The sequence below is a fragment of the Thunnus albacares genome, chromosome 5 (assembly GCF_914725855.1).
Source record: "Thunnus albacares chromosome 5, fThuAlb1.1, whole genome shotgun sequence".
In the NCBI taxonomy this organism is placed as follows: domain Eukaryota; kingdom Metazoa; phylum Chordata; class Actinopteri; order Scombriformes; family Scombridae; genus Thunnus; species Thunnus albacares.
Window position 1 is genome coordinate 4,980,812 of NC_058110.1, and position 26,857 is coordinate 5,007,668.

General features: G+C 37.1%; 1 protein-coding gene across 2 annotated transcripts; it reads right to left on the bottom strand.

Moving 5' to 3' along the window:
* Positions 1-347: 347 nt before the first annotated feature.
* LOC122982140 lies at positions 348-22,393 on the bottom strand. Of its 2 annotated transcripts, XR_006403398.1 has the most exons (4): positions 22,222-22,393; positions 21,766-21,861; positions 969-1,037; positions 348-810 (listed from the first exon to the last, which is right to left on the bottom strand). XR_006403398.1 is itself a non-coding variant. In XM_044351209.1 (3 exons), the coding sequence occupies exons 1-3, from the start codon at positions 21,880-21,882 to the stop codon at positions 607-609; spliced, it is 390 nt and encodes a 129-aa protein (XP_044207144.1). In that variant the 5' UTR covers positions 21,883-21,954; the 3' UTR covers positions 348-606. The 2 variants fall into 2 exon arrangements, 1 of the variants encoding a protein (XP_044207144.1); XM_044351209.1 differs by lacking the exon at positions 22,222-22,393 and having other exon boundaries at positions 21,766-21,954.
* Positions 22,394-26,857: the final 4,464 nt, after the last annotated feature.

A 26,857-nucleotide genomic window follows, 5' to 3' on the forward strand; every position in this document is an offset into this window, starting at 1 on the left:
AATCACTATTTGGTGGAGCTGTTAACAACTCATAGACATCTGAAATGTGACCCCGACTACACACTGCTTTTTGTAAGACGTCAAAAGCCAAAATGAGCAGCTGAAACACCTAAATCCACAGAAGAACTGTGACAACTTCCCCAAGATGCAGGAACAACCAACCTGCTAAGTACCAGAAAAACTGTGTGCAGGTGAACCGAGAACTGCTGCTGTTTTAAAGGCCAAGCTGCTCACAACAAAAATTGATTTAATTTAGGTTTCTTCTGTTTACTAAACTTTGTATGAAGTTAAATAAATAAATAAAAATAAATAATAAATAAGAACTATTAAACAGCTGCCTGCTGAGATTGCGCTTCACTAAACGCAACAGAAACGGATTGAAAAAAACATGGCACATCTCTGTGAGAGTGTCTCGGATCCAGTGTGGACTGATACATTTAATAAAATGGAAGCATATCACTTCCTTGAGAAGATTCTTTCTATGTGAATCAGCCACAGCCTCTCTCTCTCCAGCTCACCAGCACTATCACATCCTAACAAGTTAAATTGTTAAATTTTTTCAAAACTTAATAAATCCGTAATTTTCCCTTGTATACATTATGGCATCTACTGTATTCTAAAGTTGTGTTTAAAAATGAAAAAACAACGGGAACAACAATGTACCTCAATCTTAGTGTAGTTGGTGGTTTGGAGCTGTAGTCCATAATCAGTGGTGCAGGCCTTCACGTGTGAGAACTGGACTCGGTCCCCAATGTTGAGGTCTGTGATGGCTGCCTCCCTCCAAAGGCTCAGGTTTACACTGACTGTGTCCTGTTAAAGATAAGGGAATACCATATTATTTTTGTAATGCCACAGTAATACCCAAGTGAAAAAAAACAACAACTTAAAAAAACTCTCAGATATGAATCTGAGATTACTTTTGAACTTCAGTTTAACAAATTAACCAATTTATCTAATGTATAGCCTACCTGCCGCAGTGCAACCCTTTTCACTGGGATTGGGTCTCTCCCTGACTGAACTTTGTTTAATGCAGAGATCTAAACAAGGCAGATTGGTGTGTTAATTACATTTTACACTTTTTAAGAAGAGAAACTACTCGTGATGTCACTCATGACATCACGCACTGAAAGTTCAGGCCTTCAAATTGTATCAGAAATCTTCAAAACATTATGATCTTGCTTCCACATCCTACACTGTACAAGCACAATTTATACAAAAAATGTAGACTTGTCATCTCTCATCCAATGTTACTTCCATTAAAATAGGACTCACGGTTTTTGAGTAAATCGACCAAAAGCACAGAGTGTGCTCTTCAACCGTCTCATTCACTCCAATGTAATCTGAGGTGTGAAAGTCGTCAAAAACTGAGATGATGGTCATATATAAATTATCACAGCTTCTTCTTTTTAAATCATACAGAAACATATACTACATCAGTGTCGCCACTGAAATCTCGGGTGGCTCATGCTGAAGAAATTTTTTCACTATGACTTTTAGTCTTTGAGTTATAGGAAGTTGTTTGTGCCTGATTTTGGTTTAGGAACTTGAATATGAAAGGTAGTGCTTCTCTCATCTCTGCCACAGGGGGCGCTGTCACCATAGCAACCTGGGTGCTGTGAAGCTATTTTTAGACCTGTTTTAAAAATAGCTTCTATTCTCTCCTCCTCCTCAATTACAATTACACCACATAAGACACAATACATATAAAGCCAAGATACTTTAATCATATAATAAACACAATAAATACAGTAAATACAGTTAATAATACATAATAAAAGTTAATTAATACATTTGTACATACATTTTTATAGTGCACAATAAATAAGAATCCAATAAATATAATCAGTATAATAAATGGTATAGTGAAGGATTGGCAGGAAATAACAAACTATATTACTATATTACTATATTACATTTACACATATCACACAGTGGTATCCCCCCTTCTCTCTCAACTGCATAGTCTACGCACTGAGCTTATATAACACGTTTCCATTTAGAAAGCATCTTATAAACATCTTAAAATACAGTTAAGGTCCTTGGATAGCTTAAGGTCCATGTATAATGTAGACTCTTTTAAAAAGCAGCTAAAAGCCCATTTATCCATTTTAGCTGCTCTCCTTGTATATTTGATCTGGTGTCTTTGTTTTTTATTTATTCTGATTTGATTTGATTTGATTTGATTTCTTTGACTGTGAAGCACTTTGTAACTGGTATTTGTGAAAGGTGCTATATAAATGAACTTTTCTTGCTTACTTAAAAAATTATGCGGGCTGGCGGGTCCGCAATACACTGGTGGAAACCCTGGTTTGCTCGTCAGCGCACAGTTTGAAGCGCTGTCCGTGGTGCTGCAGCTCCGCCTGATCAGTCACACACAGGCGGAGCTGTGTGTTCAGCACAACTGACAGCACTTGAAACTGTAGGCTACATTTCCTAATTGTTTGTGTGCCTGCTTGTGAATAAGTAGGTCTAACTGAACAAATAGTCGTAATGTGCAATACTAAAATATTGCCCTGTCTCCTGTATGTGCTAATGTTGCCCGACCTGGCAAACAAAATTCTGCAGGCAGAGGACACGGACCTTTCCACTGGAATGGCGCTTGTAAAATCAGCGACCCAGTGCGTCCAAAATCTGAGAACTGAGGTATTATATGCTTTCTTGACACTTGCTAATCGCTATTGTCTGCGTGCACCGTGCTAACCTAGCATCTACCACCAACTCCACCCTCTCGTCCAAATATGGTGACTTGTGTCTCCAAAAATCAAACATGGCAACGGTCAAATCGCTAAACTCAAGGCCTCAAAACTGCAGGCCACAAACCAATGGGTGACATCACGGTGACCACGTCCAAATTTTTTTAGACAGTCTGGTATGATCGCATCACAAATGTGGCAACGTCTCCTAACAGGAACATAATAAACCTGCTGACACAATCGAAAATTCAGGGACTCGGGCTCTCTGTTATTGGAGAACGTGTGTGGGATAATGTTAACAAGGGCCTGAACGAAGAGGTGAGCATTGTCTTACGTGTTCGACTGCCAGGCCACGAAGAAGAGGCGGTGGTCCCGGTGAAGACAGACACTGAAATACATATGCTAAGAGCAGATAAGTCATTGCAGTGGAGTAACCTATCTAATTTAGAAGACCCCCAGAAATTCAGCAGTTACAGTCAATATTAACGTTAAAGATGGTAATATTGCGTGTATTCGGTATTTTTTATGTGTTACAAATGCACGCATAAAAAACGATAGAAGTTAACTAATGTTAGCTAATGTACGTTAAGCTAACGTTACTGTGGCACAGAAATTCACGACAGATTCGGGAATTGGGAAAAGTTCAGGAATAACTAGTGATTGTTGTTGCACCACTTGCAGTTAAAACTGATAGTAGTCATAACAGCATTCTTAACAATATGTAAAACCACATTTCAAATTTGATAAACATTGGTTTTACCTTTTAAATAAATAACAACGTTAAGTGGCGGTCAGCAGACATGGTCAAGATCAAAAACCATGACACTTAACGTTAAAATTTTTATGTCAAACCAAAAGATTTACATGGAGTGCAGTGAAATAACCCCATTCCATTTTCACAAACTGAATAAGGATTTCACCACTCAGAAACTGGGCTTTAAACAACAGCTCGCCTCTGTATAAATAAGTTAGGCCTACAAGTGGTATTATGACGACATGTGGTCTTATGTGGTTTGAACAGAAAGCTGAAACCGTGTAAGACTTGGAATTGGGTTTCAAACAGCATTAAGGCATTCACCAAGATGTCCCCTTCACAACTTGCATGTGAAGTAATAATGGAGATAGCCGAGATATCCTTCAGCTTTCCCCTTATTTCCCCAAACAGAAGCCAACTTTGGCGCCATTTAAGTAAATGTTGTGTCTTTACAGCAGAGACAGATCATCAGCAGCTTGAAGAATGGTCACTCCAGGAACGGTTTGTATTTGCCTTCCTTATCAATTACTAATTTTTTAAATTCTTGGCAGATGTTGAATATATAGAAAAGTATATATATGTTGAATAGCCTGTTTTTTTCTTGGTTGTTACACCGGTACTAACATGGAATGGATTTTTTTTTACTAATTAGCTAGTAACAGCTCTCAGCACATTACCCAACACGGTTTGTTTGTTTTCTTTACATTTTCTTTTGTAGTTCTGTTATGGAGATCAGTGAAACAGAGAGTGGCAGTCGTGGTGGGAGTGATCCAGATGGTTAGTAATGCTCCAGATTTCTACTATGATATAGTCAGAAGACTTTGTGATTATGATAAATATTGTGTTTACTTGGAAAAAGATTGAAATGGTGTTGGTGTGCTGCAGAAGGAAACAATCTACATTAGATTGACATATTCTGTTAACCAAAAGTACATGCAACATGTCATATAGAGGTGTCAATAATATAAAAAAAACCATTATGATTTACTTTTCAGCTTATACAGTACTAATAATTCATGCAGTGACTTTACTGTTACCACATTCAATATTTAAGTCAATTGGTACAGTTCTATAACTGTCTTACAATTACATTTCCAGAACAGTAATTGAAATGCATCTTGACAGGTAGTGTACTACATTGAAATTTGTAGTCAAATAAAGCCTGGTTATATTCTCAAAACCAAGATTTTTCTCTTTTCCAAAAAATAAATGTGATGTTAATGGGGATACAGGTCTTTGCACAGACATGCCAAGGTGCACAGGCTTAAACAAAAACTTGTCAGCCTTCTCTTGTCTATCACAATACAGTTAATTTTCAATTAAAATGAAACATAACTAAAAACTGCAAGCTATTTAAATAACCCTAAACTCCTTGTGAAAATTAAGCCTACAATATTCTAAAGCCCCTTTCACGCATGCAGTCTATCCCTGAATGTTCAGAAACATTTCCTGCATGAGATTATGTGGGAATGGGAGCAGGGATCGATATTCAGGGAAATCTGTACCACCAATTTCCCACCTCAAGACCAAGTAACATTTCAGGGGAAATGCCGGTACGGCTGTGTTGTGAATGAAAGCAGTACCATTGCATTGACAAGGACGTTAAGGGTTACATCCCTCTGATGAAAGATGCTTTCAAGTGGGGAGAGTGAACCTATCACAACACTCCGCAGAATAGAGGAGATATTGCTATTTGTTGAATGTTTAAATATTTTTAATAAAATGTTCACAATCTTTTGTAAATTTTTATTCACATGACATTAACAGTATTGCTTTCATAAAGCCATATTGATTATTTAAAACAGATGCTGAGCCATGATCAAGCTGATTATTCAGAATCTTCAATCCGATGGAGCTTTGAATAATCGATATGACTTTATGAAAGCAATACAGTTAGTTATATGAATAAACATTTATGAAAGAGTGTGAACATCTTATTTAAAATAATTTAACACAACACAAAAAATATCTATGTCTTCTCTATTCAAGCAGTGCCTCCCTTTTAAAGTCTGTGTGTCTGTGCTTGGTGTGGCAATATCACTGCATCATGTTCCGTTTAACATTATTATCTTATCTTTAATATCACAATCCAAATGTTAACTGTTCTTATGGAGCGCAGAGCAAAGTTTTGGTGAGCAGGCATATGGAGAATGAAGATGCAGGGTTTCAGATCCATGGAAAAGAGACAGAAGACTGGTTTGCAATTAAGGATTAAAAATTCACTCATCACTCCTGCTGATTAATTGGGCTCAGTTTATTCATCATATTTAGAGCACATTTACATTCACAATCATATCTCATAGTATTAAATAATTGGACAAATTTTGTAAGGCTGGACAGGGTTGCTACGGATCCTTAAATAAGTCTTAAAAGGCATTGGATTCATTCATCTAAAAATAATGGCTTAAATGGTTTTAAAATGTTTTAAATCAATCTTTCAAAAGTCTTAGAAATACAAGACATGGGAAGTATGATTTTATTTTATTTTATTTTTTCTTGATGTTGCAATTTAAAATCAAAAAATAATTGGTAACATCTTTTTTATTAAATAATTTATCGAATGCTTCTCGCATTAATGTCACTCACATCAGAATAGCAGAACCAACAACACTCTTATTTTGGCCGGGATGCACAGAGCAGACCCAGACAGTCTACAGCATGCAAACGCTATTTATGTTGTAGTTGATTTTCAAAAAAGGCAGCGGTTGTAAACATGTTTTGATTTAATGACTAAATAATTACCTTTGCAAGATGAACGTGAAGTATATTGTCAACTTTCTACACCGTCACCCAGAAACTAATGTTAGCCTTAGCTGAGCGGAGCGACGATCAGCAGTAACAAACAGGACCCGCTGACCAACACATACTGCAGCATTAAACAACTTTAACCAACTCAGAGGTGCTCAATCTGTTTCACCTCAAAAACCCTGTGCCTGCCCAGTGTGTTGGACAACGATGTCTTTCCCCAGAGTTAGCGGTGCAGCAGAGAGGCTGCTCTCCACTGTTGGAGACGTGACATTAATATTAACACAGCGGAGCACTCTTCCTCCACCTCATTTTGTTATTCTCATGCAGGCCGGAGACTGTAAGATGCTTTCAAATTAATGTATTCATTAATTAATGCAGTTAACTTTTTAGGGCTGCGGACCATTTATTGCCAGTTATGTTTCATATTTATATATATAGACTGAAAATAGTGCCCCTTTTCTATTCATTGAATCAATAATTGTTTCTGAATCGGTCACCCAAGAATCAGATTTGAATCTTGAGATTCATCATGAAGATGATATACGATAAATATTTTGGCAAAATTGTCCACACCCTTAAGTAACTACTATAATTTGTCAAATTAATAATGGCTCTCCCTGTGGTTAGCTGGCCTTAGAAATGGCTCTTCAACCCTTGTAACTGATATAATTTAATAACTTTCTTTCTCATGCCTTTTGCTTTTGGTAGTGAAATAGTGTGCTGTTTGCTGAGACATTTGAGTCTACTTGACATTACTGGAAAGGTTGTATTTAAGTGATGTTTAGATCCAACTGGGCTGGCAGTAATCAGGCCAGGGCATATCTAATCAAATTTAACCCAATTATTAACTTACTAATTAACTAAGGGGGCAGTTACTTTTTCACATAGGGTTCTCTTGGTTTTCAGTACTACTTCTTCTTTAAAGAAATTAAATTATTATTTAAAGAATATTTTGTGTTTAGTCAGGTTTTCTATGTCTTATACAATATAAAACTGTATGAAACAAGTAAGTGTGACAAAAATGCAAAGACAGAAGAAATCAAAAAGGGGGAAAATACTCTTTTCATGCTACTGTATCTATTCAATGAACTGTTGGACATAACAATTGAAAATATCCACAAATTTGCTACTACATATGTAGCACTGTTGAGAGAAAAAAGTAATGGCAATAAATGTTAAGTTACAATAAAACACTGAAAATTTAATTATTTTTTTTAATGTTTCTCCTAATAGAGAAAAAAACAAAAAGAAAAAGAACACCCTCTTCATCATCCTCATCCACATCCTCATCCTCATCCTCATCGTCCTCTTCTACCTCTTCCTCATCCTCATCCTCGTCGTCTTCATCAAACAAGAAGAAAGACAAGAAGAAGAGAAGCAAAAAACCCAAGCAAGGATATTTTTCCAAAAGTTTTGCATAAATGCTTTTTAGGGCTGTTGAAAGAATACTATTTGTAAAATTATTTTCAAAAGTTTATCAAGAGGCTGTAGATTGTGTTGGTGTATTGGATTGAAAGATGACAAAATAAGTATTTTGTCCAATGCCCACCCTGACCTAGGAGACATGTATCAGCTGTGACTCTTATAAAAAGCTGAACCCTGTTTAGAGATAAAATGTGATAGAGGTGTAACAATTCTCTAAATCCATGGTTTGGTTCAGACCTCAATTTTAGAGCCACTGTTCGGTTCATACCTGTTTCAAGGTTTTATCAAATCAACTACAATTTGGAATATCAATAACATTAAAGAATGCTAATTTCACTTCACATAAATTAACTAAGTAAAGAAAAATAAATAATCAGATTTAACATGTTTTCCAGGATACAGTGTTCATAATTTAGCATTTTATTAGCTACAGTATAGTTGCTTGTAGCAATGTTTAATATTGTGTCGATGTAAGCCATGTCACAAATCAATACTGAGGCACTGTTGTACCAAATATTATGTGTAGTGCTGAAGCCACCTAACAAATATGGGAAAGAAGTATATTACTTATTATTTTGTGTTTGTTGTGCAGTGAGTACACCTGCACATGTGATGCAGAAGACATATAAAAGTAGTCTCTCTGTGTCCCAAGCCTTGAAATGCCACAATGTCGAAAAGACTACAATGGCTCTTACAAGTATCACTGCTGAGGTATAGTATGTGCATTGCATGTGAAAGTGTTACAGCTGTATTTGTGGTGCAACCATGCCTGCTTTTAAACTGTTATTCACTACTATAAATTATGTCATATCAGAATACCTTGTAGCTACTGTTTTTAATTGTGGGGGATGGGGGCATGTAATGAATATTGTTATGTAATAATTGTGTGCATGTGTGTGCAGACTTCACTATAATGTAATACAATTTAGTAGCTGTGATTACAGGTGGATATAGCTTCTCAAGGAGAAGACTTTGATGTCCCCCTCTACACAGAGGGGACAACCCAGAAGGAGTTTGCCTTTCAGCTGAAACAATTTGTGGACTCCTGCCCCAAGCTCAAGGAGAAGATTAACAAACTCAAAAGATGCCATGAACTTCTCCCACTGAAGTGATGATTTAGAAGATAGAAAAATAGTTTGTGAAACTTTTGTTGTTGTTGTTGTTGTTGTTTTTGTTGTTAGTTTGTTACATTTAAGTTAGTTTCGTAGTTCCTTAGTTTAATTTTTATATAGTTCAATTTAAATAGCATATTTATATTGTATAATAGTTGTTTTATATAGTTAAGATGTTATTAATAAAAATATTTAATCATGTTCAATATTGTTTTCTGATTGTCTGTTCAAAATGTAGTTCCTGTCTGTTGTTAATGACATATTGCATGGTTTTTGAAAGGTAACCAAACCAAACAGCTAGTCTTTGGTCTCATATTGTAACAGATGGGCATATGTCCTGTAATGCTTGACAGTGTGTATTATGATCATTTTTTTTACTGGGTAATTATTGTGTGTAACATTGTGAAAAGTGGCTGATTGAAGGAGTCAGAGCTCAAATTCACCCTTCTTTGTTCACCCTCGAATGTTGATATCTCGCAGATATTAACATTCTAGGTGAACTCCCATTTATGAGACTACCTTGTTTGGTTATTGGTCCCGGTTTCCGGGTGGTGCCCCGTATTTGTTAATTCATATTAATAATTCTATTAATTGTTATAATTAGTTAATTATCTTTGATAATTGATAATTCTTGCAAATAATCAACTGTGTTCCTCACAGATCCAACAGTTGGTGTCTAAAACAATATCTTATTTTCAAAATTCATAATTATCTATGATAATTATGAATTAACGCACTACTGCCCGTCCCAACAGCCACTTCAAGCATGACAATACAACTACGTAAAGGAAAAGCTCTGACCAGAGATAGGCACAAAATAACTTCAGGAATGTTGCAAGATAAACGAGAGGTTGAGAAACTGGTGCGTAATACAGATGCAATCAGATTCATGCAGCCACTCAGAGGGACACCAGCCTATTGGGAGAAAACAACAAAAGATCTTTTTGCCATGATCAGACAGCTGGGAACTCCTACATTCTTTTGTACATTTTCTGCAGCTGAAATGCGTTGGCCAGAAGTAATCGAGGCAATAAAGGCTTAGCAGGGTGAAAAAGTCCATTTTGAAGGGCTTGACTGGTCAGAAAAGTGTGACATACTGCGAAGCAATCCTGTCACAGCAATGAGCATGTTTGATAAACGTGTTGAAGCATTATTCAGAGATTTAATCTTGTCTCCTGCACAACCCCTTGGCAAAGTTGTTGACTACTTTTACAGAGTGGAGTTTCAGCACAGAGGAAGCCCACACATACACTGCCTCTTATGGGTAGAAAGTGCACCTGTGTTTGATGAAGATGATGATCAGACTGCGTGTGATTTTGTGTCCAAATACATCACTGCTCAATTACCTGACCCACATACACAACCTGACCTGTACAAGAAAGTCACAGAGGTGCAAATGCACAGCGAAAAGCATTCAAGAACATGTTTCAAATATCCTGGCTCTGGTTACAGATTTGGATTTCCCAAACAACCATCCAGAGAGACAATGATAGTGAGACTCAATGAGGACAATGATCAACCACAAGTGGAAGAAGCAAAGCAAAAGCTCAGACAGCTGAACCAGTTGTTGAATGAACCTTTCTCTGCCTCCCTAACTTTGGAGCAGCTTCTGGCTCGATGTAATTTAACATTTGAAGATTATGAGCAATGCTTGAGTATGATAAACAACTCTGATGCAGTGATACTGAAGCGTGATCCAAAGGACTGCTGGGTAAATGGATATAATCCCCATCTGCTTGGAGTCTGGAATGGCAGTCTTGATGTAAGTTATATACTGAATGCATACGGAGCAATAGTTTATCTCACAAGTTATATAACTAAGAAGGAGGCAGGCCTTTCTAAGTACTTCAAAACAGTCATTCAGAACTCCAAAATGGACAGTGTCAATGAATGTGATGAAATGAGGGAAATCATGCAGGCATACTCAAAAAAGAGTTCAGCGCTCAGGAATGTGTGACTCGCGCATGTGGTATAAACATGAAAAAGTGTTCACGTGGTGTCATTCATACAGACAGATGACAATGCAGTCAGAATGAGTCGTCCACTGTCATACCTGGAAAGCACTGCGCCAGAGAGTGAAAATGTGTGGATGACATCTTACACTGACAAATACAAATCCAAGCCTGAAACACCAGAGTTTGAGGAGATGTGCTTGGAGGATTTTGCATCTACTTGCAGGATTGTCTATGGAGAACAGACAAAGGATAGAAATGTTGTTCCGCTGTTAAATGACATGGGATTTGTTCAAATGAGAAGTAATGATAAGCCTGCCATAATCAGATTTCACCGACCCTCAGAGAAAAAGTATCCAGAGCAATACTATGGCATATTGCTGAAACTTTACCTTTCTTACCGATCAGACCAGGAACTGAAAAGACAGTCTTTTCCCACGTACGAGTCCTTCTACAAAGATGGCGCAGCTCAACTACTAACTAGGATTCTGTCAAAGAGTATGAACAGAACAGAGGTGTAATTGATGAATGGTCTAACCTTGCACCTGAATCTGAACTAGTGAGGTTGGAGTGTATTAAAGAACTTTAGGCAAGAGAGCCAGACTCTGTAAATGAACAAGAAAATGTGCTTTCAAGGTAATGCTGTTACAGAATGTAGAGCTATCAGAGAGCTCCCTGCAATACATCCTGTACTGTTACGGCAAATGTTTCAGAATCTGAACCAGAAGCAAACCTGTATATTCTACACAGTTTGAGACTGGTGCATAAAGCGAACATGTGGCCTAAATCCAGATCAGTTTTTCTTTTATATAAACGGTGGTGCTGGAACAGGGAAGTCACATCCTATCAAATGTATCTACTCAGAGGCATCTAAGATACTGTGCAAACTGCCAAGACATGCTGAGGATGCTGACATTTCAAAACCCACTGTCCTGTTGACTGCTTTCACTGGAAGAGCAGCCTTTAACATCTCAGGCACAATGCTGCACTCTCTCCTCAAACTACCGAGAAGCCTTAAACCCCCATTTCAAGGACTTGGCAACAAATTGGAAGAAGTCAGATGTGAGCTTTTCAATGCTGAGATCATTATCATCGATGAAGTGTTCATGGTGTCAAAGGCCCTTTTTTCCTATGTTGATGCGAGACTCAAACAGATCAAAGGCAGTCAGAGACCCTTTGGAGGAATGTCAGTAATAGCTGTTAGAGACTTCTATCAGTTACCACCAGTGCGACAGGCTAAACCCCTCTGTGTGCATGACCCATTAAGAGATTGACTTGTGGCAGGAACACTTTCAGATGATCAGTCTGACTGAGATTATGCGTCAAAAGGATGATGTTGACTTTGCAGAGATGTTGAACCAGATCCGTGTGAAAGAAAAGTTAGATAAGTTGTCTGAAGCAGACAGACCTTTGCTGTCACAAACTGTCACTGAACCAGCACTCTGCCCGACTGATGTCCTGCACATTTTTGCAACTAATAAACAAGTAGATGCCCACAACTCTGCAACATTAACTGAACTTCACTCTTACATCACTAAAATTGATGCTGATGACTATAGAAAGGACCCACGAAATAGCAAAATGTCATGACAAGCCCAACCATTTAAAAGGAGGCAGAAATGAGTTACCAGATACACTACAAGTTGCTGAAGGTGCTCATGTTATGCTCACCAGAAACATAGATGTTTCTCGAGGATTAGTGAACGGTTCGTTTGCTACTCTAGTCAGGTTAGTAACTTCTGAACAACATGAATCTGCACATGTCACTATGCTTGGGCTCAAGATGGATGATGAAACAGCTGGAAGGAATTGCAGTAACAGAGCACCAGGGGCACCTGACAATCTTGTGTACATAGAGAGAGCAGAGGAGAATCTTAAACAGAAAGGAGTGGTACACAGACAGTTTCCCATTAAGCTGGCCTTTGCATGTACAGTTCATAAGCTTCAAGGTATGACAACAACATCAGCCGTAGTCTCACTGAAGCACATTTTTGAACCTGGCATGGCTTATGTAGCTGTGAGTAGAGTGACCTCTCTCAGTGGACTGTACCTACTGGACATGGATGAGAGTAAAATGTATGCCAACCCAGAAATCACTGCAGCCTTACAGACCATGAGACAACTCATCTTGGATGACATGATGCCTCTTCTTCATATCAAACAAACTTAGAGCGGGCATGACACACTGACCATTGTTCACCATAACACAGAAGGATTGCCATCTCATGTAAATGACATCAAGAGCCATCATGAATTGTGTCTCTCAGATGTTTTGTGTCTCACAGAAACTCACCTACAAGGCTCCTTTGTTGCAGAGAGTTTCCACTTACAAGGTTACAACATGTTCAAATGCAACAGACACCTGTCCTACACAAACTTTCCACAAATGGCCAACAGAGGAGGTGGTGGAGTTGCTATTTATGTGAAAAACCACTTTCAGGTGTGTGAAAAACAGTACATACATAATGTAACCGACCTTGAGTTTGTAGCTTTGAAGGTTGAAGCCCCAGTAAGTGCATTGATTGCAGCTGTGTACAGACCTCCAGACTACAGCCTGACATCATTCCTGTCAAACCTGGGAAGCCTTTTGGACTCACTGGAAATCATGGATTGTCACCCCATCATTGTCTGTGGCGATTTCTACGAGAATCTCTTATCCAACGCAAGTAAGCCAGTACTGGAGCTGTTTCAGTCTAGGGGATATGCTCAACTCATCACTGCTGCAACCACAGAGAAGAACACACTGTTGGACTTCATTTTCATCTCTCAACTATAGCATTGTCTCCATTCTGGTGTCATGAAAACCTATTACAGTTATCATAATCCTGTATACTGTGTAATGTCCTCCAGCAGTTCATTAAGAAGTCAGCTGAGTTTTAAAGATAAAGAAAAATGCAAAGGACTTGTGACCAAACTAATATTTTCAGTGCAGTGATTCAGTGCAATAGAAAACAGTTTATTAGAACTTTGTGTAAAAAACAAAAAGTACAGAAGAATTTTATATTGATAACAGTTTGATTTAAAACACTGAATTATCTAAAGTGCAATTATGAAATCAAAAACAGTATATTACAGAGTAGGGGTATCCTCTGTGCAACCTGGCTTCAGCACCTTGCCAGGCTGCCTCAGTCTCTCCAAGGCTGTGGGGGAGGGAGGGTGGACCAGAGGATCCCCTCCTCAAAACTTAATATGACTGTTGTAATGTGCTGAAGAGAAATTGATGTACAAGGCCTCTTTGTTGCTGAGAGAATATCATACTGCTGAACAGCAATGTCTCCATCCTGGTACAGTTGTCATAATCATGTTTTTGGTTTAAGCTCCTCCATCAGGTCTTAAAAATGGCAAGTAAGACAAAAATATACTTAGCATCAGGTTGTGTTATTAGGTAACTACATGGTTCTTGGAAATTAAATTCTGTTTGGTAATCTTAAATTTTGAGAGAATTGGATAATACAACAGGCCATATTTTTTTCAGGTAATTATACTGTTATGGGCTATATTTCCAACATATTTTGGCCTGTGCATTTATCAGGGTGGGTGTGGATCAGGGTTGATAAATGCACAGGCCAAAACTGTTTTAGCAGCCGTATACAGCATTGTGCACAGCTGCTAACACTTACTATAACAGAAATACATCAGAAAGTATGTGTTTTAGATGTAACACATACTTTCTGATGTACATATGCCTACCAGCTGAAACCCCACATTCCCACCCATTTCCTGCTATGCTCACTAGCAGGGTGGGTGGCCTTGCCAGAGACTATAACTTTTCTAAGTTTACTTTCCCCTGGACAGGAGACACAGTTCTACTGTGTCCTCTGTGATGACACCTGTCCACCTTGGCCTCACCTCCTTCAGCACCATGAGAACTAGCTCATAACAACCAGGACACTCTGCTGCCACAGACCAGATGCTGTAGCACTGGCTTAACTGTTTATCTACACTGGACCCATCACTAATAGATAGACACGTTCTACTTCCTGCTAGCGCCAGTCATTCTTCAAAGCAGGGGAGATAAGATAACACCTGCCAGCCTTTGCCTCACCCCCTCTATGGCTCTGAGACACTGGATCGTCTCATAACAACCAAGACATCATGCTGACCCAGACCAGATCCTGCAGCACCAGTGTAACTGTGAATCAACAGTGGACCATGACGGCTGGACCACATGGAGACATGTGTTCCCCCTGCCAGTGCCAGGGTTTCTTCACAGTGGAGCATAAGGTAATGGAGGTTTTATTTTTGAATTAAAAATGTCATTTGTGCTTTCTAACGTTTTGTTTTAATTGTGTGTTCATTCATTTTGTATTCATTCAACAGTTTTGATGACACTGTTGTTGCTCTTGACTTTAATGCTACAGCTAGGAGTATAACATTGTCATTTACATCAATGTCTTTCTTCAGGTCTTCCTCCACTGTGATCCCTCCACTTCACAGTGGAGGGATCACACTCAAGACTGCACAGAGAGAGAAACATGTAAAAGAAGCTGAACATCATGCAGCTCTCAAAAACTTCTCTGTGTGAAATGGCACTGGACAGAAAATTGTTTCCTGCACTGCAGCAGTGTTGAAGGTATTTGATTATTATGTATTATGTAACTCTTGAATATGTTTTGTGTCATAGTCTTTAGTTTATTAACTTTCTGTTTTCTTTTGTCAGGACCAGCTCCATCCCCCTACCTTCACATCACCATCTGTGCATCCATCACAGTGGAGCCTAACTACTGTTGATCCTTTGTCAAGTGATCAGGTGTACTGCTGCCGGGACACATGCACAATGCTGCACATCAGCCCTCACTCCATTGGTTTGTGCCGACAATGGACAGATTCAACAAACAGCAACATGATAGAACACATGCCTGGACAGTTGACAAAATGACTGCTTCTCTGAAAAACAATACACCAATTTAAAAGATTCTTTTTTGATTGTCGACATCTATCCAAGCAATGTATGTTTATTTTGTATTTCATAAGAATTTATTCCTTTCCTTTTCATTTACCACAAGCTAACTAATTAACCCAGAGAAGAGGAGAGGTTTTAGAAATATTAATCATTAGGGTGGGGTTTCAGCTGGGAAGTACGTCAAAGGTCTTTCACACGTGTGTGCGTAGCCTTGGGCTGATCTAAACCTCATGGTATACACAGCGGTCATTTATATAACTCCTGTGTTAAAAGTTCAGAATATTCAGAGCAGTCTTCACAATGCCCACAACACATGCCTAAGTCAAAAAGCCACATCTAATGATTTGATTGGGAAAGAAATGTTCCCATGCTAGTTTTGACATGACTGTCAATTCAGGGATACTGGATCTTTAAAGCCATGAACTAATGGTGGTACCCTATCAGCCTAGGTCTAACCATGATGTGAAAAGCCTTTAATGGTATGGCTGAAGAATATTGCAAACCATCAGAATTGTAATGTCTTTGTTGATCAGTGTCTCACAGAGGACACTATGTATACAATTTTCTAATGTCAGTAGCTCTGTTTAGACACATTTGTCACAAGTTCTTGTGCACAGTATTATTTGTGCACTGTGCCTACCATAAAACCATAAAAAAACAAACAAAAGAATGGCTGAAAGAACAATGTATAACAACAACCTAACAATGCATATTTTGCATGTACAGGACATAACTAGTGCAACTGATGGTGAAATATATTGTTCAGCTCTGCCTTATACAACTATACTAAACTATACTACTTATACTAAAGCAGTATGGATTTTGGTTGTTATTCATTTTACTGCAAGCTCTGAAGTCTTTTATAAGGCAACTCATTGAGAATCAAAGTCTGTATTTTAATTTAATTGTTTGTTTGTTTGTTTGTTTGTTTGAGTTGAAATAGGGCCAACCCACAGGTGAGCACCCCATTGGCTTCATGGGATACATCATCACACATTTAAATCATAGAAATCTTCCTAAAATTTACTTTATAAACGCTGTCTCAAAACTCACTCATTTTTTTTTTTAGTTAGTAAGTTGACTGAGAGGGTTTAAACCTTATGCTGTATGCAAAGATATAGGCCCATTTCCAATTTTCAATTCACTTCTGAGCTTCTGTTAAGGTCTGGGGGCTTTTATTCTTAGGTTAGATTGCTGACAGGAAATATTTACTGGTATATTGTAAACCATTGATATTGTAATATCTTTGTTCATTAATCTCCATCAAATGATACAAAGTTGTACTATCTTCTAATGTCAAAAGCTCTGTTTTGACAAATTTGTCACTCTCATAGGCACCATGGTTTTTGGTTTTGCAAGTACAGTTTTTATGTATTTTCTCTGTTCTTTTGATGATGAAACATACTGACAATCAAAGTTTATAAGCACTATGGATTTTGTTTTTTTCTTTGTATTTTTATGTTCTTTTTATTTGTTTATTGGTTATTTCTTTTACTGCAAGTAAGTTTGTAATTTTCATATCTATTCAATTCATTTAATTTCAGTTCACTTCAAGTATGTTCAATCAATTTCAATGTGATTTCTTTCAGTTTTATTCAGTTCAATAAATTATTCATCCTTACTTGGACAATTGAATATGTGGAGATGCTGTCACTGTTACAGCCCTACCCTGTGTGGGGGGTTGCACATGCAGAACTGTGAAAGACATCTTGTGGACATTTGGTGAAAAGATAAATAAAGTCAATTTAATGTTGGATGACTTGTGGCACCGAAAATCAAATGAAAGATGTCGAGTTCTCTGTCAGAAGAACAGCTGTTCATAAATGCATGGTGACTAAAATCGTTGCTGAAATATTGCAGTACTAATCATCGCTATTGTCTGGGTCCAGGTATCATTGGATAATTCGTAATTCATTTGTAATTTGTAATTCAAAAACCAAAAAACAGTAAATCTGTTATTTGTTTCAAAACATAAAACAAAAAAATGTTTTTGGTGTTGGAATCAAATAACGAAAAAACCAATCAAACCCGTCCCTTTTTTGGTTTTTGCCGATTCGTTTTATCGTTATTCCTTTTTGGATTGAATATTGCACAGGTCTGCCGACATTCAGCCAATTCGTTTTTGCATTTTGAAACCAAAAACGGAAGTCACGTGTTTTTCTCCTTTTTTCATTTTAATCCGAAAAACGAAATCACATGATCTATTCCTTTTTTGTTTCCCAACAAAAATCCATAAAACCAAATTCAAAAGACCGTGCAATTTTGGTTTAGAAATCAAGTATTTTTGTCAGTTTTGTACAATAGATGTGACCTTCATATATGTCATACACAATGTGTATGACAAGAGAATAAATTAAACATATATAATTAATAAATAATTACATTATGTAACAGTGGAGGTTGAATAAAATGCACAATCTAAAGTCCAGTTTGATGAAAATTACCAAAGTGAAAGTGTAGGGCTTAAATGAGGGATGTGAAACGTAAAGTTCAGTTTTACAACTCCATCTTTATCCCATTTACACACATGCGCGCATGCTCACGTATTAATTACGTATTATTAATTAATATATTGAGGTCTAAACTGTGTTGACGGATGGTTGGTTTATATATCATAATATAAATGTCCTTTATGAAATAAAGACTATGCAACGCGTTAGTATACTTTACAGGTCCGGCAGAAAATATAAGTAAAATAAGTGGCGCTAACTCTCAAACAGTTTCATGGGGTTTCTCTGTTCCTCTGTCGTGTCTGCTTGCTGAGCATGACAAGAGACAGACAGACCCTGCATCTCAACTGCTCACGTGTGCCACCTGGTGGTTATTGTTGCGCACTGCAGCTACTCCCGGATAAATTATTTCACCCCTTTCACTGTGGTCGTGACATTGAAATGAGTGACACCTGTATGTGAAATGGTAACAACAGTTTGGTAACGTGGACACTTCTGCTTGTCACTTCTGTGACTGTTTGGGAAGGACGACACAGACTATTTCCACACATGTAATTAATTAGGCTATTAATTCACTCTATACAAATAATTATCTAATATATCACACATTTTTTGGATAAATTATATTTCATATGCATAGCATATGTAGGCCTATTTACTAATTTTATTAGGTCCTGTGCTTGCATAATGTTGGGTGTTACATTTTTAATAGAATGGCCATTCTATCCTCTTGGAATTTAATTTTGACGTTTTTACACTTTACTTCCGCTTCCTGTCTTTCCACCACGTCCCAAATGAGAAATGAAAAAAGGAATTTGCAAAAACCAAAACTGCACATTGTCTTTTGAATTTGGTTTTGTGGATTTTCGTTGGGAAACAAAAAAGGAATAGATCATGAGATTTAGTTTTTCGTTTTTGGTTTAAAATGAAAAAAAGGAATTGGAATTATCCGATGATACCTGGACCCAAAAGACCGTGCAATTTTGGTTTAGAAATCAAGTATTTTTTGTCAGTTTTGTACGATAGCGGAAGCAGCTACATTAGTCTACCCATGATCCTCAGCGACCATTGCTATGGTGAAGACGCCAGCAACAGCCGCGTGTGTGTGTAAAACATGGTGTAAATGGGATGAAGATGGGGTTATAAAACTGAGCTTTACATTTCACATCCCTCATTTAAGCCCTACACTTTCACTTTCGTAAAGTGCTAAATTACGAGCACTGCTGCTAAAATTTCAGACAATCATTAATATAAATGAGCGGCTCATGATTTTCACTCGCACAATAATACCCTACGTCACTGTGGATTTTCTTTAGTCATCCTCCCTCTCTTTGTTCTTAAAAAGGGCATCTATGTGAAAGGTACAATGGTAACATAGCTCCTTTAAAGAATAAGGCATTGCGTGTGTGTGTGTAGGTATGTGTATGTAAATGTGCGTGTGTAGTTGCGCAAGCGCAGAGGGTGAGCGGCAGAAACATGACAGGAACGTGAGCAGAGCAGAGGAAAAGTTTAGCAGTAAGTTGTCAATCTGACAGTAAATGTACAGTACAGGCTGTTTGTCAGTAAATAAATGCTGCAGCTCCTCAAGACAAAGAAAATACTCACCTATCGAAGGGGGTTAGCCCCGAAGTTAGCAACTATGTGTTAGCTTAACTTGACCAGGCTCACTTAAGGTGGACTTACTTTTAAGGTGGACCAGCAATTCTCATTTTAGTGTCAATCTCAGCCACTGTTTAACAGAGAACAGAGAAATGTCTGGCTGATGAGTCTCTGTCTTGAGTTTTTCATATGCCCCCCGCCGCTGCTCCAACGCAGTCAACCTTTTCATCAAACTGGACTTTAGATTGTGCATTTTATTCAACCTTCACTGTTACATAATGTAATTATTTATTAATTATTTATGTTTAATTTATTCTCTTGTCACCTTCATATATTTCATACACTTTGTTTCTTTATCCATAGCACACATTATTTTCCTTACAGTTCAATGTACAGTAAAGTACGTTGATCCCAATCATAACCAATAATCTGCAGTACTACATAATGTTATACTGACTATATGTTAAGGCTGTTGCTGGCGTCTTCACCATAGCAACGGTCGCTGAGGATCATGGGTAGGCTAATGTAGCCGCTTCCGCTACCGTTCAAAACTGACAAAAAATACTTGATTCTAAACCAAAATTGCACGGTCTTTTGAATTTGGTTTTCTGGATTTTCATTGGGAAACAAAAAAGGAATAGATCACGTGATTTCATTTTTGGTTTAAAAGGAAAAAAGCATGTGACTTCCGTTTTTGGTTTCAAACGCAAAAACGAATTGGCTGAATGTCTGCAGACCTGTGCAATATTCAATCCAAAAAAGAATAACGATAAAACAAATCAGCAAAAACCAAAAATGGGCCGGGTTTGATTGCTTTTTCGTCATTTGATTCTGACATCAAAAACGGTTTTCCGTTTTTTGTTTTGAAATCAATAACAGATTTACCGTTTTTTGGTTTTTGAATCACAAATGAATTACGAATTATCCGATGATACCTGGACCTGTCTGCGTGTGTAAAATCAGCTGTGTGTTAATGAATGTGGCGCATGAAAAAACTGAAGGCACCAGCTGCCAAATAAAGCGTAAAGGTAATTCACCAATCAGAATAGTTCTCTCCGTGTAGTGTCTGTAAAGACGAAATTTCACCGCACTGGTTGCGGTGTGATGTCATCGGTTGTCAAGCCTTTGCCCCCCCATGCTTCCCACAAGGCGTCAAAGTGTAAAAAATGTTACTTCCTGTTGCCAGTAGGTGGCGCTATGACTCAGATCCAGTATTCACAAATGGATCTGTTAAGGGCGGGACTCTTTTCAAGCACAAAAGGTTTGGGTCTCTTAGGATCATGTATGCCGGAGTTATTGCAGTTTCAATTTTCAAAACTCACCATTTTGATAACTTTTCATCTCCAGGGTCTGTAGATGATACTGACTGAATTTGAAGTTGCTGAGGTCAAATCTCTTGGAGGAGTATGTTAAAGTATGCGGGCTGGAAATGACTAAATCTGCGTAAAAATCGCAATGTTGATCCAAAATGGCCAACTTCCTTTTGGACTTAGGGTATGTGTCCAAGAGACTTTTTGGTGCATCTGGTCATGATACATAAGCATACTGAATTTCGTTCTTCTACGACAATCTGTATCGAGGGGCTCAATTTTCTTAATTTTCTGGGGGGCGCTGTTGAGCCATTTTGCCCCACCTTTTTGTGAAACCCATAAAATATCAAATTTTTCACCACTTCCGATGTATGTGCAAAGTTTAACAACTTTTCGTGCATGTTTAGGCCCTCAAAAATGCGTTTGTTTCGGAAGAATAATAATAATAGAGAAAAATAATTCCTTCAGATCCAATAGGGCTGTTCGGTGCTCAGGCCCTAATAATCCAGTAAATATAATCTGTATAATAAATCCAATAAATATAGTTAATAATATATAATAATAGTTAATAAATACATTTGAACATAAACTTTTAACAGAGCGCAAATATAATCTGTATAATAAATAAAATAGATGACCATTTAAAGATGCACAGGAAATAAATAACTATCTTACATTTTTATATCTGCAAACACATTAGATCTCTCTGTTTGAATGCTGAATATGGCTGATGTGCTTGCCATTAACTTGGATCTCCACCTTTCCTTTCTTTAGATCCCCATCAAATGGCTGCCATGAAGCTTCATTGATTTTCAGTACCTCTCCAGTTTCAAGGAGTACTTCAAGTTCCTCCTTGTTCGAGTCCACCTCCATCACACCAATGATGTGCGCAGTGACACTTGTGTCTTTTGCCTTCTGTTGAGATAAAGTAAACATACCTTGTCACTTAACCAGTCATGGAAGATGTATTCAGATACAACAATGTAAAAATACTCCATTACAAGTAAAAGTCCTGCATGAAAAATCATACTACAGTAAAAGTACATAAAAAAATAAATAAATAAAAAAAATAAGAAATACTTTCTATGTGAATCAGCCACAGCCTCTCTCTCTCCAGCTCACCAGCAGTATCACATCCTTACAAGTTAAATAGTTAATTTTTTTCAAAACTTAATACGTAGTTTTCCCTTGTATACTTCAAAATTGTAATAAAAAAAAGGAAAAAATATTATGGTTGTGTTTAAAAATGAAAAAACAAAGGGAACAACAATGTACCTCAGTCTCAGTACAATTCGTTGTCTGGAGCTGTAGTCTGCAGTCACTGGTGGAGACTTTTACATGCGAAAATTTGACATGGTCCCCAATGTTGAGGTCAGTAACCGTTGCCTCCCTCCACAGGCTCAAGTTAATCCTGACTGTGTCCTGTTAAAGATAAGGGAATACCATGTTATTTATGTAATGCCACATTAATACCCAGGTGAAAAAACAAAAAAAACAACAAAAATAAAACATGTCAGATCTGAATCTGAGATTACTTTTGAACTTCAGTTAAACAAATGAACCAATTTATCTAATGTATAGCCTACCTCAAGGGTGATCCTCCGAAGTGGGACCAGGTCTCTCCCTGGACGGACTTGGCTCAATGCAGATATCTAAACAAGGTAGATTGCTGTGTTGATTACATTTTACACTTTTTATGACCATATTCAGGAGTTTTATATTATCAAAACTTTGATTCCAGAAAGAAGCCACTCTCTCATCAACTAACAGACAATCAAGTAAAAGAGAGCACACTCCATTGTAAAAGTAAAAAACTTACTTCAACCACCTGTCCCTCGATGGTCATGAGGCCCTTGGCATCTCTGCAGTCACGCAGATGGGTAGGGGGTGAACTGGGGTGCAGCAGTGCCTCCACGGACTCAGTGCGGAGCTGCTCAGACGCTGCAAGGTCTGAGGTCCGAAAAATCTGGCAGCATTGACCAATGCTCAGGAAGAAAGGGGGAGACTGTCCCCTCAGACTGCGGCCTCTGAGGATATAGCTCCTTCCCTCTTGAAATCGTGTGCCGAATTCTTCGAAAAGTGTTACTTTGGTGACTGACTGGCCATTGGAGATGACAGCCACTTTATTGTTTTTTATCGTGGCTGCCCGTGCTTTGTTATCCTGGAAGTCCCAGGCTACCACCCTTGGTTGATCTTCTAGTTTAAGAACACACATGTGTATTAGTGGAGGTTTGCAGTACGGCGTGTCTGGCTGGGTCCACAGCAGTTTCTTTAGAGCCATTCTGAAATAATAACAAAACATGAATTAAAAAAAAAAGTATGTATATATATATATATATATATATATATATATATATATATATATATATATATATATATATATATATATATATATATATATATTATATTATTATTATATTATTATATTATATTTAGTTTCACTAACTGAAGCAAATCCATATGTTGTGAAGGCATACATGGTAGGCATACTCCATCTATTGATGTATCCGGAACAGTTTCATTTAATTAATATCGGAATCAGAAACAAGTTTATTTCCAGTAGGTTTGTACATACAAGGTAATGTGGTGCATAACGGTCAAAATAAAAGAGCAATATATATCTTTATAGGTTAGCCGAAACATTTTATTGTTCGAGGCTTTCTATTTCCCTCTGGTTTAAAAGACAGAGCTTATAAAACAAATGGTCTTTAATTAGAAAAGTATATATTCCACACAATTAATTGGCTCCCATGATTATAAAAATGCAAAATTTGGTTCAGATAGACCTCATCAGTCATTAACTACTTTTCCACTTTTGCTTCAGTTGCAGAAACAGTGTGACATTACTTTAAGTTTTTATGTGACATATACAGACAGTTTCTTCATCATTCAACCAAAAAGCAAAAAATACTATACTTAAGTCAGATATAATAAGTGTTACATGTATTTTAAGCCTTAGCCTACTTTTAATAAGCAGAAATTGTTATTAATTGTTCTGATATTTCTTATTTTTTTCTTACCTTTCCTTCTTGCACCACGCTCAGAGGATCTTCTCCATGTAATGTCTGTAAAGACGAAATTTCGCAGCACTGGTCGCGGTGTGACGTCATCGGTTGTCAAGCCTTTGTCATTGGCTAATCGCTATTGTCTGCGTGTGTGTGGGGTGAGGTGGGGTGGCGGGAGAAACTTCTCGTCATCATAGCAATCATAGCAAGCTATATTTAGACCTGTTTTAAAAATGTCATTAAGTCTATCCCGCTGTATCTGATTTTGTATGGAAAAAATCTTGCTACCTAATTTGTACTGATACACAATTTGTATGCTGAGGTAATCCACCAATCAGAATAATTCTCTCCTTGTAGCTTCTGTAAAGACGAATTTTCGCGGCGCTGGCCCCGGTGTGACATCATTGGTTATCAAGCCTTTGTCATTGGCTAATCGCTATTGTCTGTGTGCGTGTGGGGTGGCAGGAGAAACTACTCCTCATCATAGCAAGCTATTTTTAGACCTGTTTTAAAAATAGCTTCTATTCTCCATATCTATTCTCTCCTCCTCCTCCTTACAATTACACAACATAAGACACAATACAATACAATACATAATACAATAAACACATTAAACACAACAGATGCAGTGAATACAGTTAATACTACATAATAAAAGTGAATGAATACACTGAACATAAACTTTTAACAGAGCTGAATAAATATCAATAAATAATAATCCTATAAATATAATCTGTATAATAAATACAATAAATATAGTTAATAATATATAATAAAAGTGAATGAATACATTTGAACATAAACTTTAAACAGAGCGCAATAAATATCAATAAATAATAATCCAATAAATATAATCTGTATAATAAATACAATAAATATAGTTAATAATATATAATAAAAGTAAATGAATACATTTGAACATAAACTTTTAACAGTGCACAATTAATTAAAATATCAAAATGTTCCATTCTTTAAGGACATTTATGGTTGTATTCAGCTTTTTTATACCTTTTATACTTTTTAAAATATTCAGCTTTTTCTAAAAAATTTCTGCCATTGAAATGAATGGACGGAATGTTCAAATCCTCTTCTACCCACCCCACATTTCAGCCTTAAACAGGTCACAAGACTTTCAGCTATTAAACTGTATTCAGCTTTTTGATATCTTTTACGTTTTTACACAATCACAGTTGAAGTTTTATCAAATTTTCAGCCCTTCTCAGATTTTTACATTAGTGTGTATTGCACGGAATGTTCAGGCTCAAATATAAATTATCACAGCTCCTTTGTTTTAAATCATACAGAAACATATCCTACATCAGTGTCACCACTGAGGTCTCGGCTCACTCATGCTGAAGACATTGTTTCACTGTGACTTTTAGTTTTTCAGTTATATGAAGTTGTTCATGCCTGATTTTGGCCTAATAACAGAATGTCTTCCCCCATTTTCAATTTCTCAGAGGGGTGCACAGTCACCATAGCAACCTATGGCTGTGCTGTGAAGCTATTTTTAGTCCTGTTTTAAAGGTTTATTCCACCCAAATACTGAGTTCTGTCCAACTCCTTATAACTTTAAAGGTTCATTCCACCCAAATACTGAGTTCTGTGCAACTCCTTACGTTTAAAGGTTCATTCCACTCAAATACTGCCTTCTGTCTAAATCCTTATAGGTTTAAAGGTTTATTCCACCCAAAAACTTCTTACTGTCCAACTACTCATATGCATTTGTTCTTTCAGTCTTTTCAGGCATTATATATTCCAACTTCCATCTTTGACAGTATTATAATTTAGCTTCTGGCTTTTCTAGCAATGTATTTCAACTCTTGGCTTCTTTAGCTAATTAAGTTCAGCTTCCAATGTTGCTAGTTTTACATTTCAGCTTCCAGGATTTTCAGCAGTACAGTGCAATGCATTTCAGCTTTGAGCCTTTTTAAACAAAATTCATTTCAGATTTCTGCATTTTCAGCAATGTTATTCTTTTTCTTCTTCCATACATTTTTCGCAACCTTTCAACTGCTTCATACTTTCAGCTATTTCAACCTTTCAAATATCAAAATATTCAGCTGTTTAAGTACTTTTATGCAGTTTTTTTCACAACCTTTCACCTCTTTTATACTTTCAGCTGTTTTAACCATTCAAATATAAAAATATTCAGCTCTTTAAGTACTTGTATGCAGTTTTTCACAACCTTTCACTTATTTCATACTTTCAGCTATTTCAACCAAATATCAAAATATTCAGCTCTTTAAGTACTTTTATACAGTTTTTTCGCAACCTTTCACCTCTTTCATACTTTCAGCTATTTCAACCATTCAAATATCCAAATATTCAGCTCTTTAAATACTTTTATGCAGCATTTTTTTACGATTCACTTCAGCTGTCAGCATTTACACATATTTTCCACAGGAAATGCATTTTCTAGTTGTGTGAGTGCTGAAAGCAATCACACATTGTTCTTCTAACTCTTTATTGTGTGATTGCTGAAAGCAGTCACACTTTGTTCTCACTCTTTATTGTGTGATTGCTTTCAACAATCTTTGTTCTTCTCACTCTTTATTCTTATTCCATCTTCTGTACGTTTTTTGGCCCCTTTCAACTGCTGCATACTTTGTGCTATAAAAACCATTCAACTGTCAATCTGTGCAACTCATTCGGCAGATGTGTGCTTGTATTTTTCTGAAATGTAACATGTTTCAGCGATTTTATATAATTTTTTAAAACATTAAAATTTATAATGGCAGTCTATGGGACGAACCGTCCAACTGAGTTGGAACCTTGGTCACTTTGACACTCAACTGCTCGGACGTCCCTTATCGTACAGACGCCAACTGTAAAAAAGTTCACAAAACTTTGAATTTTCAAATTTATCAGATTATTTAGTGATATCTTTTATAGTTTTTCAGCTA